General features: G+C 43.5%; 1 protein-coding gene across 2 annotated transcripts in view; it reads right to left on the reverse strand.

Moving 5' to 3' along the window:
* The window catches only part of SVOP (SV2 related protein), a 74,290-nt gene that overhangs the window by 12,437 nt on the left and 43,752 nt on the right, over window positions 1-18,101 (reverse strand). For both annotated transcript variants that reach the window (XM_059408628.1, XM_059408627.1), the window contains 5 exons: window positions 8,789-8,852; window positions 6,807-6,932; window positions 6,363-6,491; window positions 4,621-4,694; window positions 1,536-1,612 (listed from right to left, as the gene is read on the reverse strand). In XM_059408628.1, coding sequence (XP_059264611.1) covers window positions 1,536-1,612; window positions 4,621-4,694; window positions 6,363-6,491; window positions 6,807-6,932; window positions 8,789-8,852 — 470 coding nt within the window. The remainder of the gene's footprint in view (window positions 1-1,535; window positions 1,613-4,620; window positions 4,695-6,362; window positions 6,492-6,806; window positions 6,933-8,788; window positions 8,853-18,101) is intronic.

Consider the following 18,101-nt stretch of genomic DNA (forward strand, 5'->3'; position numbering starts at 1 on the left):
CTCATAACTACTGGTGCTAGAACCGAGGCTCTGATTTTCAACTGCGAGCTCATTCATTTTCTCACTCAGGTATAAGAGAGAGTTTTAAACATGAGTTGGTAAACTATCACCTGCAGATTTGACATCTGGTCTCCTGCCTGTTTCTTCCTGGCTTGCATGCTAAGAGTGGGTTTTACATTTTAAAATGATTTTTCACAATCAAAGAGGAGGAGAGCCTGGGTGGCTCAGTCATTAAGTGTCTGCCTTCAGCTCAGGTCAAGATCTCAGGGTCCTGGGATCAAGCCCCGCTTCGGGCTCCCTGCTCAGCAGATAGCCTGCTTCTCCCCCTCCCGCTCTCCCTGCTTGTCTGCTTGTGTTTCCTCTCTCGCTGTGTCTTTCTGTCAAATAAATTTTAAAAACTTAAAAAAAAAATCAAAGAGGAATACTGCTTCATGACACGGAAATGATATGCCGTCCAGATTTGTATTCACAAAAAAGGTTTTGTCAGAACACCAGCAATGTTTGTTCACTAACCTGTTATCCACGGCTACTTTCCTGCTCCAACGGCAGAGGGGTATAGCTCCCAAAGCCTAAAATATTAACTATCCGGCCCTTTATAGAAAAAGTTTGCCAATCCCTGCTTTGTAACATTCCCCTGGATCCTCTGCTTTGCTTCAGTGGGTCCCCTGATAGGGGCATGCAATTTATACTCTCTCAATACCAAACCCCAAATCTGCAGCTGAGTCACTAGCTCATTAAATCTTTATACCAATAAACCGAACTATTAACTTAGATTACAGAGGCTTATGAAAAAGATAACTGGGAAAATCCCGAACATAAGCAGGAACTTGATCCCTTTATCCTCCACCCCAGGTTCAATGCTAAGAACCTGTTCTTGGAGATAGAATGGTTTGAAAGCCCAGACATCTGCATAGAGACTTTGCTTTCTGTTTTTGTTCCTTTTGTCCAGCGGTTCCCAACTCTGGCTGTACAAGAGAATCTGCCTTCAGCTCAGGTCATGATTCTGGATTTCTGGGATCCAGCCCCGCATGGGGTTCCCTGCTCAGCAGGGAGTCTGCTTCTTCCTCTCTCTCTGCCCCCCTCCTCCCTTGCTCATGTGCTCCCTCACATGCATGCTTATGCTCTCAAATAAATAAATAAAATCTTTAAAAAATAAAAAAGTAAAACTGCTCCAGGTGATCCTGTTGTGTGGCTAGGGTTGAGATCCAACCTGGTTCTCAGACTTCATATGCACGTGAGAACAACTGCATAGGGGCATGGCCATCAAACACAGTGCTGTACTTCACTGTGTCCTTTAGGTGACATAAGATATGACTCTGCTGCAATGTCACTTCAGGATTATTTGGTTTTCCACAGAGTTTCTTGGGGACCACAGTCCAGGTCTTCTATGCTCAGATTTGGCAGAGAATTTCTCCCGGGAGTCAGCAGGGTAAAGTCATGGTCATCTGTGCATGGCCAAGCTCAGGAGCGGTGGAATCTGGGGTGGGCATGCGTATCTAACTGTGTAGAGGGGAGGAGGGTGGTCTGATACTCACTGCTGCAGACATCTCCTGCCTGAAAGAGCTCAGTGGTGAGCAGAACTAATCCGTAGTAAGAAAATGCATTGGAAAACCTGCCAGGAAGGAAGCAAGAAGATATCAAGAAATGATGGGAGACATGCAAGTCCCCTCTTCCCAACCCCTCAGGAGGGACTTGCTTCTATAGCAGTGAGGACCAGTCTTTGGGCATGGGCGACAGTGGACATTTGGGGGCTTTCTTGGGGCCCTTGAGAAGGAAAGTGGCAGGTACAAAGCATAGCAATGTGATGAAGGGACATGATCTTGTGTCCTTTGAAAGACTAAGAACTGTATTGTATCACAGAAAACACCCAAGGCTGTTTATTCAACTGGCAATAGGGAAAACAACTTTGGGGTACCAATATTTGGAAGAACACAGTCATGAATGACATCAATCAGGACTTCTGGGCCAATTTGGTCAACATGAAGAGAGAAGAAGAGGGGAAAGCTTTGATAATATTAAGAAGTGGGCTCCAGCTCTTCCCTTGAACTCCTGAGAGCTGAATCAACTCACCAAGCATTTACTAAACACTTGCTGTGTGGCCTGTATAAGTGCAGATTCTGCAGACTTCCCTAAAATTTCAGATCAGAATGAAACAGTTGATTAATTCCTGATTGTCCGAGGAACTAGAACACTCAAGTGTGTAGGACCAGAACATTTTTTTTTTTTTTGGACCAGAACATCCTTATCCTGTAGTACAGTTATGTGGGAACTGTCATAACCAGATAGCAGTGATTAATTTCCTTGCATTGCAATATGGGCTAGCAAGTTTAGCAATGTCTATAGTGTGCAAAAATTAGTCTCCAATTAACCACTTCATTATTTGGGTAGTGTTGGCCCAACTGAATCACTTGCCTGCAAAGACAGATACCCTCAACTCTCATCCCCACTCCCTTTTTAAAAAACCCTACAGACTCTACGCTTGTGTTGGGCACACAGCAGGTGTTTAATAAATGCCTGGTTCAGGTCGTAGGAATGCAGGGACAGAGCTAAAGCCCAGTTCTATATATTATCAAAGCTTTCCCTTCCACTTCCCTGCAACTGACCACTTTTCAGGACAATCCCCTGCTATGTAGCCCCTCTACTCAAAGGTGCATGGGAAAAAGTGAGCACAGGTTAAACCAGAATGCAGAGTGTTAGCCAGGCCCCTTCTGCACACTGTTCATGCTGTGTACACGATTTGGTAGAAGAAGGTTCAAAGAATAGCTGAGATTTAACTAGTTGTGGATTTTCAGGGGATTACCCAGTACAAATCCCTCCCTTCTATCCTGCCCACATCCACACATCGCCAATGGCTCTTATTTAAGGAAGACGGACCAGGATCAGGACTGAAAGTTCTAAGGATGCCTGTGTTGACCAAATCAATGGTTCCCCAAATATGGCAGGCTCCATGCCGCTGCTGGTACCCAAGGCAATATGGCACTATTAAATCTCAGTTGTGACAAAAATCCCATTTTACGTTTCCTTTCAATCACAGTCAACCCTGGGACAGCATGGCTTTGAACCACACAGGCCACTTATAAAGGGATTTTTTCCAACAAATACAGTACACCACTGCAAGTGCATTTTCTCTTCCAGGTGATTTTAATAATATTTTCTTTTTCTCTAGCCTACTTTAAGATATAATATATAATACATACAGCATATAAAATATGTGTTCGTTGACTGTTTATATTGCCAGCAAGGCTTCTGGTCAATAGGAGGCTATTAGTTCAGTTTGGGGGGAGTCAAAAGATTTTCGACTACTCAAGGGTCTGTGCCTTTAACCCCCTTTCTGCACTGTTCAAGGTCAACTGTATTTTGACAGTTTCCTCTCACTTACTTGCTAATGAATGTGTCCTTGACACCTACGTTCTCTCTGCGTCTCTCTATTAAATACAGCAGCTCAGTGCCTTGACAGATCATCAATCTATAATTCTAATCTCAGGCTGATTTCATGGGTGATCAGAGTTCTTTGGGAGGTAATCAGCTCACTTTAGGGGACAGGTTGAAACAGCGCCTCCTACTTCTCTGCCATCTTGTCTCCTCCCTCGGCATATCATAAATCTAGCTACGTTTTACTGTATATCTCTTAAAAATATATAGCCTGCAGTTAAGGTTTTTTCCCTTTAAAGCAGACATATAAAATTGCCTCTTGATAGACATTTATCTGAACCCTTGTTCACTAATGGTGGGAATGCAGAGTGGTACAGCCGCTCTGGAAAACAGTATGTAGGGTCCTCAAAAACTTAAAAATACAACTACCCTATGATCCAGTAAGTGCATTACTGGCTATTTACCCAAAGGGTACAAAAACACTAATTCAAAAGGATATATGTGCCCCTATGTTTATTACAGCATTATTTATAATAGCCAAATTATGGAAGCAGCCCATGTCCATTGACAGATGAATGGAAAAGAAGATGTGATACACACACACACACACACATTTATATACACACATAGATATACAATGGAATATTATTCTTCCATAAAAAGAATGAAATCTTGCCATTTGTAATGACATGGATGGAGCTAAGTGAAAGAAGTCAGAGAAAGACAAATACCGTATGATTTCACTCATATGTGGAATTTAAGGAAAAAAACAAAGGAAAAGAAAAAGGGACAAACCAAAAAACAGGCCGTTAACTATTAGAACAAACTGATGGTTGCCAGAGGAGAGCTGGGTCGGGGGATGGATTAAACAGGTGATGGGGATTAAGGATACACTGATCATGACGAGCACCGAGTACTGGATAAACTTGCTGAATCACTGTATTGTATACCTGAAACTAACGTAACATTGTATGTGATCTATATTGGAAATAAAATTAATAACTTAATAAAAAATAAGACATTTATCTGATTCGGAAGTGAGTCCAATTAAAGAAAAAGACTAAGAAAATAGTAGTACAGGTTATACCTGGGTAAGGCAGAGATCAGGAAAGTGATGTTCAAACCACCGAATTTTGTAAATGTTGCCTAAGTTCAAAGAGTTCTCTGTGCATTGCATAAAAACAGAACCCAAAACAGGGCCCGGGTGAAGGGGATCAAAGTGTCAAGAGGTCAAGAAGCAGCTCTTACCATATAAACCACAGCAACAAGGTTGTCCATCTAAAATGGGGCGTGAAAAGGTCCCTCATTCTGCCTCGGTCTTCCTGTTTCAAGACAAGGACATGCTGTTTGCTCTCGTCTCCACCAGCAGCGCTGACCATGGCCTGGGACTGGTGAACACCCACGGCTGGGAGGGAGGCTGCTGGTGGGCTGCACGCTCAGGATCCAAGAACCCAGCACTCAATCCCATAGCACCAAGTCCTCCAGCCCAGTGAGGCCCTCTAGCCAGGACCCAGCAACGTCTGCAGGCTTGGTTCCCCAAGGAGGGAGACATCCTGCAACCCCCAACCCCAGCCTGAAATCCTGGAGCCAGGAAGCAGACTCCCTGCCCTGAGGACTCTCAGGTAGTCCCATGGACCTGGGGAGCAGACACAGTCTGTCCAAGCTGTGTCTAACCATTTCATGCCCTGCCTAAGCCAGCTCTAGGTTAAGATGGCAAACACTCATGTGCTGAAAATCAATTCACCAGAAGCCAATGTGCCGAAAGATTGATTAGTTGAATGTCCCACTTGCCAATTTCATATAATTTGCTAATTTATCAAATTTTTGCTCTATAATTTTTTTTAAGATTTTATTTCTTTATTTGAGAGACAGCGAGAGAGCCTGAACAGGGGGAGGGACAATGGGAGGGAGGAAGAGGGTGAGGTAGGCTCCCCACTGAGTTGAGCTGAAGGCAGACACTTAACAGACTGAGCTATGCTACAATATTCTTTTTAAGAGTATACTCTATGGGGGATGCCTCATAGAGCCTGGGTGGCTTATTGGTTAAGCATCTACCTTTGACTCCAGTCATAATCCTAGGGTTCTGGGATCAAGTCCCACATCGGGTTTCCTGCTCAGCGGGGAACCTGCTTCTCCTTCTGCCTGCTGCTCCCCCTGCTCTCTCTCTCTCTGACAAATAAATAAATAAAATCTTTAATAAAAGCATATACTTTTTTTAAAGTGTATTCTTTGACTGTGATTATATTCTCCTTAGATATATTTAACAAATATATTTTTCTTAGTTTGAGAAATGCTTGCTTATTTAAACATATAAAAACAGATTATGGACTATAGGTGGTTTAGTCTACCTGTGAATATTGCTTTCATGAATAAAAATGTATTTTTTAGTATATTCTTTTTTTTTTTTTAAAGATTTTATTTATTTTATTTGACAGAGAGAGAAATCACAAGTAGGCAGAGAAGCAGGCAGAGACAGAGGGGGAAGCAGGCTCCCTGCTGAGCAGAGGGCCTGATGCGGGGCTCGATCCCAGGACACTGAGATCATGACCTGAGCCGAAGGCAGCGGCTTTAATCCACTGAGCCACCCAGGCGCCCCTATTTTTTAGTATATTCTTGAATGAAAAGATAACACTCTTCAAATGGTAATTGAATATATTTGAGAATGTTTGTTTTTGTTGAATATATTTTAAAATAGGCTCATTAATATATTTATAAAGAGGACATATTGAGGAAATAAATATATTAATGTATATTAGGAAAAATATATTCCTATTTACTACATATATTCAAAAAGAAGGATCCCTGAAACATGTTTTTGGTAAAAAGATATATTCCCAAGTAAATTCAGGAAAATTGGCTTTTGGAGAATTGGTCTGCTTTCTGCTTCTGCTCTTTTGGTGTGTCTCAGGATTTACCCCACTCCACCCATGTACACACTCCCATGCAGGCGCACGAACACACATGCTACAGACAGTGGGCCAGGCACGGACCTGTCTGGAGATGATCAGTTTCCCCAGTGGCATGGGGGCTCCATTTTCAGTTGCTATCCTCTTTAAGGTGGCGATGGCCTTTTCCTGATTCCCGGACAACACATCATACCTTGCGCTCTCTGGCAGCCACTGTGGGGACAGGAGTGACAGGTTAGGGTGGCACAGAACACTGGGTCCCAGCCACATACTCTCATCTAGGTGTGGAGTCTTTAAGGGTGGGGTCTCTGGACCCAGAGGAATGGAATGGGATGGGTTCTTGTAGTTATGATTGCTGCTGTTGTTATAATTATTATTAATTGGTGTTGCTGTCAAAGCCCACCCCCCCCCAAATCTTAAAAATACTCCTTATGGGACGGTGTCCTCCTCCACCCTCTCCCCACCAAAATATAGTGAACAGCAGGAGGCCAAGAGGGCAAAGTTTGAGATGTCTTAAAGGATACCTACAAAACACAAGACTGCAAAGAGGAGCAGCGGGACAGCCGAGAGGATGAGTAGCCAGCGCCAGCCCAGGCTGGGCATCACAAACACAGCCAGGATGACCTCGAACACTGTCCCGATGGCCCAGAAGACCTGGGATAGGAAAATGGGATCAGTGATGGGAGCAGCATGGTCAACGCATGAGCAATGTCAGCGACATGATAGACGATACTCTCAATTGGGTAAGAGGTCCTTGGGGTCTGCAAAGTTGGAATGACCACCACTTTTCCTGTGGTCCATATGGTTCGGCCAGGGCCACTATGTTGTCCATCTCCCGAGGATGCCATACACACGGTCTAATATTGGCGTGGTGCCCACTGGAGTGTACAGTGTGGTAGCTCCGGTTAAGGAGACCAATACCACCTTGTGTAAGGTCAATATGGTGATGGACACATTGGTTTTTATCTACTGACATCCACCTCTCTTGCCCACTAGGGCCCTAGTATCCTTGTCACAATTGCTTCTTCCCTGCAGAGCTGAGTATCTTCTGTGCCTCTCCCAGTCACTCCCCATCTTTCCCTACCTTGCTCTTTGTGGTTCTCTGTCTTCTGGCTTCCCATTGGGCTCAGCCAGTGGGGAGCCCTACAGGAAACGGGGGGGAGGAAGGTAAGAGAGGTGGGACTCTGGCTCCTTCTCTGCAGCATGCTCATGGGCTTGCTGCATCACTCAGCAGAAGGGCACAGCTCCTGTCCAATAGCCCTTGTTATATAATTCTCTCTCTGGACTGCTAACTACTTCCTGCCTTTGCCTGGCAACCGGAACTGCCACCCTGGGGCTACTTAGAAGTAGTCCCTTTACCAAACCCTCTTCAGATTACTCTAATTTGAGTATGCTGGTTCCTGCTGGGACACTACAACCATTGGCAAACCTGGTCCTTCAACTTGCCCATCAGTTCTGGGAGCCTGTAAGAGCCTTTCTAAATCCCCTTTTGCTTAAATTAATCAGTCTATTTCTGTTGCCTACAACCAGGGATGATGGCTAAGATGTCTAACAAATTGATACAGTACCGACCAACCAGAACAGATACCAGACACTGGTCATACACACCCTGCTCCCAACACACACACACACACACACACACACACACACACACACTCCATGACTGTGCCAGGAGTTAACTCTAGTTGCTAGATCATGGGAAGTTCTAGGGGGTCCTCTGAGAGGACAGGGTGTGTCAGGTGATGAGGGGTAATCAGCGGCCAGGCTCTGCTGGCGCAGATAAAGTCTCAATATTTAAACAGTTGGTTCATCCATACCAGTGTGGACCAGCTGACTACCATCCTTACTGGTCAAGGATAGATGCAATCAGAGTGGTAAATTGGGCTGTTGGGTTAATGTAATGAATATTGTCAGTATGGTCATGGTGACTAGAGAGTGGCATCATAGTCATCACTGTGGACATTGGTGTCCAGAAAGGACAAGTAAACACTACTGCTACTGCATGGTGTCATGGGGGCAGTTACATACTCGCCCCGAGAGAATCCAAGATCATGATTAGAAAATGGGTCATCAGACCCTGGCAGAAAGAGGGCTTGAGAGGGAATAGGTGGACCAAGGGTCTTTTAAGGCAGCTACAGAGGTGACCACTCACACAAGACGCAGGTGAGTACAGATACACATAGGGGCGGAGGGGGATGCTATCGACAAGAAGCAGGAGTTTTGGTTCCCTAGTCTCTGTTGTTTGGCTGCAACTCTCAGATAAAAGCCATGTCCAGTCCAAGAATGACATACCACCTGCCTGCCACCAGTTTAAGGGACTGGATTGTTTTGGTAAGTTGAAGAATTTATCCATATAGCAAATAAACCCCGCAGACCCAAAACAACAACAACAAAGTTCAAATTAACAAACCCGACAAAATCCCATTTCCTTATCCTGAGGCTCAGGATGACTGAGGATCTCTTGCCCAGAGACTGAGCTCTCTTGGGGGAACCCAGACCACCTTCCTTACCTCAATCAGCAAAATGCACTTAGCTCTGGCCTTCATGGGAAGGAACTCAGCATACAGTGTCACCCTGGGAAAGCAGAGAGATAGGAAAGGAGTTAAGGTCAGGACTGAGAAGATTGCCACAGCTTTCTGACTTCCTTTTCTTTTTCTTTTCTTTCTTTCTTTTTTTTTTTTTTTAAAGATTTCATTTATTTATTTATTTGAGAGAGAGTGAGAACATGTGAGTGCATAGGGGGAGAGAGACAAGCAGACTCCACACTGAGCATGAAGCCTGGACATGGGGCTCAATCTTACAACTTTGAGATCACGACTGGAGCTGAAATCAAGAGTCTAACACTTAACCAACTGAGACACCCAGGCACCCCACTTTCTGAATTTCTGAGGATGGTCTGTGGACCACTTAACTTCAGAATTTCCTGGGACAATGGCTGAGTGCTTAGATCCCCAGACCCTATCCCAGACCTCTGTCTCTCTTTCAATCTATCTATCTACCTATTCATTCATTTAATCATTATGGAGCTGTGGATTCCTGTTTCCTTCAGTGGCTTGTAAGCCACTACTGCCATTATTCTTTCAATGCTCAGACTGTCCCAGTCTGGCCATTGGAAGATCTTTCAATCCAGCCCTGTTTCTTTTCTATATGCCTCCATTGTTCTTTACATTCTGGCACACCAGTATGTCCAGGCTCATGGTGTACTTTTCTTGCCCCAACAATGAAGTCAGCCATTTGTCTAAGAGGTCCTGGTTCCTTGCGGTATTTGGTATTTAGAAACCAAGATCTGAGCACTCAGTGTGTTCATTACTACTGGTCTGCCATTGTTTCTAGGCCTTCGCAGAGGACACAGCTAAGAGATCTAGCTATCTATCGATCTTGTTCTGTCCTTTTCTTTCTTTCTCTCCACATGCACACCATACATCTATGTCTGTTTCTCTATCTATCTGTGTATATGTATTTAAAAAAACATTGAGTTCACACTGATACTTTCAATTCTAGTACAACCAGAATGTTAGGGCCCTTTCTTTCTAAGTAATCTCTATACTCAATGTGGGCTTAAACATACAACCCTGAGATCAAGAGCTGCATGCTCCACTGACCAAGCCAGCCAGGCACTCCAAGTTTAGGGTTCTTTCTAGCCTGCTCCAGTTTCCATGATCGTAATTCCGTTCTCCAACATTGAGACACCCAGGCCTCATTATTCTCTGTATATTTCTTATTTGCCTAATCCATTTATTAGCTTGCTGAATGTAACCGATGCCCTAACTACCTAACTATACTGGCTGCCTCTTCCATTTACTACATTCATGCCCCCTCCCCTATCTTTCACTTCCTCAGCCACTGGCCATGCCAGAAAGTGAAGGAAACCTCTACACTTCTTCTCCATGCTGCCTCCCATTTTCTAGGAAGAGGGCTTCTTTTTTCCCACATCTCCCACCTAAGTCAAGCATCTGAGCAACTAGATGGCTTCATGTTACTCTCCTGGCTCCTCATAAAGGAGACAGGATAGAGAGAGGTTCATTTCCATTGACCATTTTGAGGCAGATGTTGCTGATGACCTATCTAGATCTCTTGGGATCATTTTACTAGTTCAGTTTGCCTGACTCCCAGCTGCTGCTACTAATGGCTCATACCCACAACCTTCTCCTAGCATTTCTTTTGAACAATTGGAGCTGCCTCACCAGAAAGATGTCTTTCCCTCCATAACATCTGACATTTGAAAAGTTGGTCTTAGTAATACCACTGAGATTTAGGAAGCATTCTATCTCCATTAGAAGTCCTTCTCAGGGTTATGATAAAAGATATCTCTGTGCAAAGAAGGAAGACTTCTTAGGAGCCTCAGTGAAAAGGCCAGGACTTTAGTAGTTTAGATATATTCTATTTAGAGAAAAACATGAACAGAAAGTCGATATCACCTAGTTTAATTCATGGGATAAGTATTTTAATATATTCTCTCTTCCTATCTGGATGTTTTGTCTTTATCTTTCCCCCTTTCTCTTTCTCAATCTCTCTCTGTAGCTGAGCTCATACTCAAGAATTTTGAACCCTACTTTTTGATTTATAAATAGCATTTCCATGCCATTTAAAATTCTCTTACACACATATTTTTTTCACACATATATTCTATCCTATGAATGAACCATACTTTTCTTAATAATAGCTACTTTTTATTGAGGACCTACTATGTGCCAAACATTCTTTGAGATGTTTTACATGAATTATCTCACTCAAATATTCCTTTTTTAAAAAAATATTTGATTTACTTGTTTGACAGACAGAGATCACAAGTAGTCAGAGAGGCAAACAGGCAGAGAGGGGGAAGCAGGCATCCCACTGCGCAGAGAGCCCTATGCGGGGCTCGATTCCAGGACCCTGAGATCATGACCTGAGCTGAAGGCAGAGACTTAACCCACTGAGCCACCCAGGTTCCCCTCACTCAAACATTTCAAATCAAGGGGAGTAGATACTTATTTATAATCCTCTGTGTGTGTGTGCATGTGTGTGTGTTTGATTCTCATTTTCATCTCTAGATCTATGTCAGATAAATTGTTAGTTGACCAGGAACCTTCAGCTAGTAAGTTAGTATTAGAAGAGCCAAAATTCTAACCCATATCTGTCTACATTTTGTAGATCACCAACCACTTCCCTATTTGGATAGTTTCACAATTATAAATAGATATTTTTATCTATTATATTATAAATAGATATTTATTTATAAATAAACAAACATCTTTAGGCTAAAGACATTTTTGCTTCATGTGGTTTCCTGTTAAGCAGAATTTATATCAAAGAGCATGCACAGTTTTAAGGCTTTTGATATATATAATACCATAGTTGTTCCCAAAAAAACTTGTTCTAGTTCATATGCCTACAAGTAGCTCTCTCAACAAAAAACATTAGGAATGTCACTAACTCGGCTCTGAGAAGAGGCATCAAGATAATAGTGGTTACAGAGATTACAGCAATTACCATGGAGGACTTCTTTGACATTGTTATGCTATTCTCCAAATGGTGTGCTTATAGTATTTAAAAAATCAATAATAATAATAATAAAATGAGAAGCATGTTTACCTTTTCTCCACCAAATTAAACTACTAGCCATGCAAAAACATGCAGCAGCATATTCTAAGGACAAACTTATGCCTGTCCTTAGACAGCAAGGATTTCTTTTTATAATGAAGCTATAACATGCAGTCTTCTTTTCTTTTTTCTTTTTTAGTTACAGAAGTCGTACGTGAATACATTTGCACGGCAAAACAATTAAGCAGTACACAAGTATACAGAGTATCTGATAATTCTTCCTCTTCTCCATTGCCCCTACTTCCATTCCACTCCCCCAAAGCCATACCAACCAGGAGTTTGCTTTGCAAACTTCCAGGCCTTTCTCTATATAAATAAATAAATTTAAGCAGCAGATCTTTCCTTTTTATTCCCTTCCCTTTCCTTTTCTCTCCTTCCTTTCATCTCTCCCTCCTGCCTCCCTCCGCTCTTTCCTTCCTCCTTCCTTCCCTCTTCCTCCCTCCCTCCCTCCCTCCTTCCCTTCTTTCCCTCTTTTTTTCCTTCCTCCCTAGTCCCTCCCTCCCTTCCTTTCCTCCTTCCTAACAGGTGCAGCACACTGTTCATGTTCTACCCATACAAATGCTCCAATTCTTGCCACTTGCATGCATGCCTGTCCAGTTTCCAATTGTCAGTACCTGCAACTCTCCTCTGAATGCATTCTCTGGTTATTAAAGGTTACTCTGCCATCCTCTGTGGCAGACCAGGGAATGCCAAGGAATTTAAACTTCCCAGGAGCAGCTCTCAACAAATGACATTTCCAGGACAATCTGGAGATGCGAACTACAGGATCTCCCAGATTAAACTACTTGCACTAGCATTCTGTGTCAGGATCTGCTTTCAATAAGGCCGTTTAGAGATCTTTCCATATTAATATATGTAGACCAGCGGCATTATTTTAAAACTCCTGCCACCCGGTTGATTAATACTTAGATTGTTTTCAATTTCTTATTTTTGCCACCTCTGCCACAAGAAACCTTTCCTTGTTGTTGCTGTTGTGCCCCCCACTTGGCCATTATTTATAGCAGTTCATTATGAAAACGAGCTGTTTGATCTTCATCCAAAGTATGGTGATTATGACAATCACACTGAAGAATAAAAGAATCAGCACTGAAAGTAGCAATGCCAGGAAGCCGTTGATACTGGCATCAATAAATTCCCTCTGAAGATAATCACATTTACAGCACTTGGCAATTAGAGATTTGCCATCTGGATCACATGCTTGGAAAAAAGTGACCTGCGATCTCCATTTGGCATTTCTGCTTGGTCTGGAGGGGAAAGAGCAGTGCCAAGGGCGGCAAGATCTACCTAGACGCCAATCAGGAGAATCTTTGGAGGAGGTTTCAAGGTGGAACAGGTGGGCAGCTACCTGGAGTCTTAGTCTTGAAGTGTGGCTAGCACACAGGCAGGGTGCCAGTTAAGGTGGGGTTCCAGCTCATCACTTAGCCAGGGGGCATTTTTGCTGAAATACTCAGTACACTCTATCCGGAACAATAAACAAAATGCCTTGGTGCCACCATGTCTCTTTACACGTATTTTGTGTATATTTTGCAACTAGAGGCAATGATCATTTTTTGATGCTCATCTGCATTTTCTATATTTTCTTTCTTTTTTATAAAAGTATTTTATTTATTTATCTGACACACGGAGAGAGAGATCACAAGTAGGCAGAGAGACAGGCAGAGAGAGGAGGAAGCAGGTTCCCTGCTGAGCAGAGAGCCCAATGAGGGGCTCAATCCCAGGACCCAGATCATGATCTGAGCTGAAGGCAGAGGTTTCACCCACTGAGCCACCCAGGCACCCCTCTATATTTTCTAAAACAAAAATGTATTACTTATAATGATAAAAATTAAATTACTTCTATTTTTTTTGCTAGAGTTAAAGTCTCTTCCCTCTTGATGCTCCTTCATAGACAGAAAAAGTAATTACTTGGCATCCTAAACACACTCCTCTTTCCTGTCTTAATTAAAGGGAATGTAAACCACTCAGAACCTCCAGTTTTACATCCCCAGAATCATCTTCCAATCAGTACCAGGGACCCAGTGGACATTACCGATTTACCAGGACTTTCTGACTACATAAGCTCAGAATCTTTTCATGACATCTGTTCAAATGTAAGAGCTTTGGCATTAGATGGGTGTGGATTTGAATCTGGTTTCTCCACGTGGTAGGTGGTTTGCACCAGATGCCCCACTATTTTCCCTCCCTGTGTCTTGCTTCCTTGCAGGTCACTCCATACAAAGTCTATGTCCGTATCCCTTGAATCTGGGCCTTGCGACTTGTCCTTGTTCAACAGAATGTTGCAGACATGATATCGTGCCCGTTCCAAGCTTGGGTCTCAATATGTTCTTGGCTTTTGCTTGCTCACTTGGACCCTCTGCCCAGGTGACCAGGTGCCTGGGCTAGCCAGCTGGAGTTTGAAAGGCTTATGGAGCATAGATGAGTCAGCTGTGGCCATGCTAGCCCAGCCAGCCCCCATCCAATTTGCCAGTTGACTGGAGACACACAAGCAAGCCCTGCTGAGCCCAGAATAACCAAACTACCCAACTGCAGAACCAGGAGTTCAATAAATTGTTGTTAAGCCATAAATGCCAGGATGGTTTATTACAAAGCAAGAGGTAATTCCATGCTCCATTTTATAACCATCTGGCCTTAAGCAAGCCATTTAATGATCGTTGAGCCTCAGTTTTATCTTCTGTAAACTGGGGATGATAGGGTTGTCAGTGAACAAGATGAGGTAGTGGGAAGAGAGCACTTAGCATAGTGCCTGCCACTTGGTAAGCACTCAATGGACATGATCATCATCACTATTAATGTTACAGTGGTGGGGCGCCTGGGTGGCTCAGTGGATTAAGCTGCTGCCTTCAGCTCAGGTCATGATCTCAGTGTCCTGGGATCGAGCCCCACATTGGGCTCTTTGCTCGGCAGGGAGCCTGCTTCTCTCTCTCTCTCTGCCTGCCTCTCTGCCTACTTGTGATCTCTCTCTCTGTCAAATAAATAAATAAAATCTTTTAAAAAAAATGTTACAGTGGTTATCACCAAGGACCAATATTCCCACTTCAGGGGAAGAAATAAAGGAAAGAAGAAAAAGAGGAATGGGGCATCTGACTAGCTCAGTCAGTAGAGTACATGACTCCTGATCTTGGGGTTGTGAGTTCAAGCCCCATATTGGGTGTAGAGATGACTTAAAGGAAAATCTTTTAAAAAATTACAAAAAGAGGGATAGAAGGAAGCACATAGAAAAGCACAGATCAGGGCTGAGGGATGGGCTCTTTATTAATAATATAGTTTATAGACAAGATGATGTGCATTAACTAAACTTATTGAGCTGATCATTTTGCAAGATAGGTAAGTCATTATGCTCTATACCTTGAATTCTGGATGTCAGTTACACATGGATAAAACTGAAATAAAGACAGTTTTTAATTTAATTTTAACAATTTTCAATTTTAAGTAATATAATTTGTATTTATACTAAAAATTCATTATAAGAACTTCTTGCTTGTTTCACTTTAAAAAATTACACAGCAAAGTCTTACTCATTTGGTTTTTTGAGGTGGTGCAAAGCCTAAATGAATGGAAACTCTTGGTTGCATTTAATTACATAAAAATATCTTCAACTAAAAAAAAAATCTTCAACTCAATGTTTCCAAATAATGAACTTAAGGGAGCCATTTTTATAACTAGTTAAGAACATTGCATAATTAAACCATGATTATTTTTACATAAATGGCTGGAGTGGAAGTTCTGGGAAGCCAATGGCTCTCCTGGGTGGCTAAATATTTCTTCTGTAATTTTGTTTGTTTTTACTTGCTCTCTTCATGGACAAAAGAGCTATAGAGTGGAGTATTCAAGAGAAAATATTTGTAGGGTCAAATGATGTTTGAAACTTAGCTCTGTCCTTTGTTAGCTGTGCAGACTTGGGCATGTTACATAATCTTCAAAACCCCAGTTTTCTTATCTGTAAAATGGGGGTGATAAAACCTGTGCTTTGAGGTTTGGAGAGTTTTAAAATGGTCATGTGGACAATAGTTATATAAACAAGAAGAAGGGCTGGGCTAGGGTTAAGTAAAGGAACAGCTAAGGGGGGAGGCACGGTGTTTGGGAGGTGGGGGTAGGGAGCAGGCAGGTAAGCTGAGGACCCTCATGACAGATGAGTAAGGGGCAAAGGCCCTCCCAGCTGCTCTGTGTTCTTAATTTTATTCCCCTGGTGTCCTGTCCTCTCTCCCTGATGATCTCTCCCGTTTGCAGGTTTAGAAGGTGGGTGTTCTCTCTTCCGGTTACTCTGCCTTTGGAATCCCATCTGCCTACAATCTTCCAGAGGCTCCTCAAAATTTCTGGTTGGCCGATGGTGCCATTTTCTTGTTTCCCAGCACTGTCATAGATCTATTCTAATTCTTAGACCTTTGATGACATTTTCAGACAATGTGGAGAAGAAGAAATGGAAAGTAGCTCTTCTCATTCCCCCCATTTCAGACAAGAATCGCTGGACATTCTGGATTTGTAGTTCCTTTCTCTTCCCTCTTGTGGGAGGAAAATCCAGGTAGCTCTTTGGAGGCTGGTTCTGCTGTCATTTCCCTGGGAAAGGAATTTAATGGGTACTTCTGTGAGTGCCTTCCTTCCAGCCCCTAGAGGAAAACTGTTCTCTAGTCAATGAGTGGCTCATGAATGGGACAGTGGCTGTGTCCGCAGGAATTCCTGGAGTTGGTCCAGATGTGGAGGACATTGGCCCCAAGCTCCTGCCAGCCCAGATTTATGGGCTTGGCTTAATGGCTTCTGTCTCAAGCTCCAGTGGTTTTTAAGCCCATCCTAGGTCCAGGAGTGTATGTCAGATGTCTACTCCATAGAGCCCTGGAGGGATCGATAATGAATAGGGAAGGAAGGACTGGGGAGAACTGAGAGCTACTCAGTGCCCTTCCAGCCTCTAAGTGGCAGAAAGAGTCTGGGGATTTGTTGTGTTCACTCCATGTGGTTACATCTCCCATTCCCATTTACTCTTTCCATAATTACCCACGGAGTCCAACATCCATCACACTGACACCTGAGTTTCAAGGCCTTTGGCAGACCCGACACGTGCTAACGCTCCCTGAGCACTCTGCCGGGCAACACTTCACATGTGTTGCCATGTAATATCCTAAGTGACCCCATGACGTAGGTATGCTATTATCTCCATTTTAGAGATGAAGAAACTGAGGGCACAGAAAGGTTTAGGGACTTGCCTAAGGGCATACAGCTGTTACGTGACAGAGTCAGGATTTGAATCTGGTGGTCATGACCAAGTCACATTACTTCAGTGTTAGCCTTACCCTTCTGGATGCCCTTTCCTGGTCTTCCCCACCCATGACACTCAACAGGCTCAAGAAGCCAGCCAGTGAACTCTTAACCCTCGAGAGGCAATTGGGCCAGATTCTCATGCACCAAAGCCCATCTTCCACCAGCAGAGGCCAATGCAGACCCCCCAGGATGGAGCCATCCCATGTCACGTGGTGGCGAATTATTTATACTGAACATCCTTCCATTGTGGAAGGAACAGTGACTCATCTTGAAGGAACTGGCACATATCCTGGGTATCGGTTTGCCTTTCCTGCCCCTGGGGCTTCACCCAGCACCACTATCTGAGGGTTTTTCGATGTTTGACTCACTGACACAGAATCCACATTTCAGTGCTTGGGACCAAGGGAGCTGATACATAACAAAGGAGATGCAGCAGTGGGTATAGGACCATGGAATCCACTGGTCCTATCATATCTTATGGTACCTTGCAGCTGCTGGCCAGACAGGGGAATGGAACAGACTCTTGGAGGTGGCACTGAGGCATCAGCTTGGAGATGATGCTGTGTGAGGATGGGATACTGTCTTGCAGGACATAACACACCCTTAAATCAATGCCTATCATATTGTGCAATGTAGAAGGAATACATCGTTCAGAAGTCAAAGGGTTGAAGGAGGAATTTGTACTTCTACCACCTGTGGGCTTAGAGGTCCTGGTTTCCAGAGAGGGCATGCTTCCCTCAGGGCATGCTTCCCTTGCAAGAATCCTATTAGATGGGGCGCTTGGGTGGCTCAGTGGGTTAAAGCCTCTGCCTTCAGCTCAAGTCATGATCCCAGGTTCCTGGGATTGAGTCCCACATCGGGCTCTCTGCTCAGCAGGGAGTCTGCTTCCTCCTCTCTCTCTGCCTGTCTCTCTGCCTACTTGTGATCTCTGTCAGTCAAAGAAATAAATAAAATCTAAAAAAAAAAAAAAATCCCATTAGACTTTAGGCA

The sequence above is a fragment of the Mustela nigripes genome, chromosome 8 (genome assembly GCF_022355385.1).
Source record: "Mustela nigripes isolate SB6536 chromosome 8, MUSNIG.SB6536, whole genome shotgun sequence".
NCBI lineage: Eukaryota > Metazoa > Chordata > Mammalia > Carnivora > Mustelidae > Mustela > Mustela nigripes.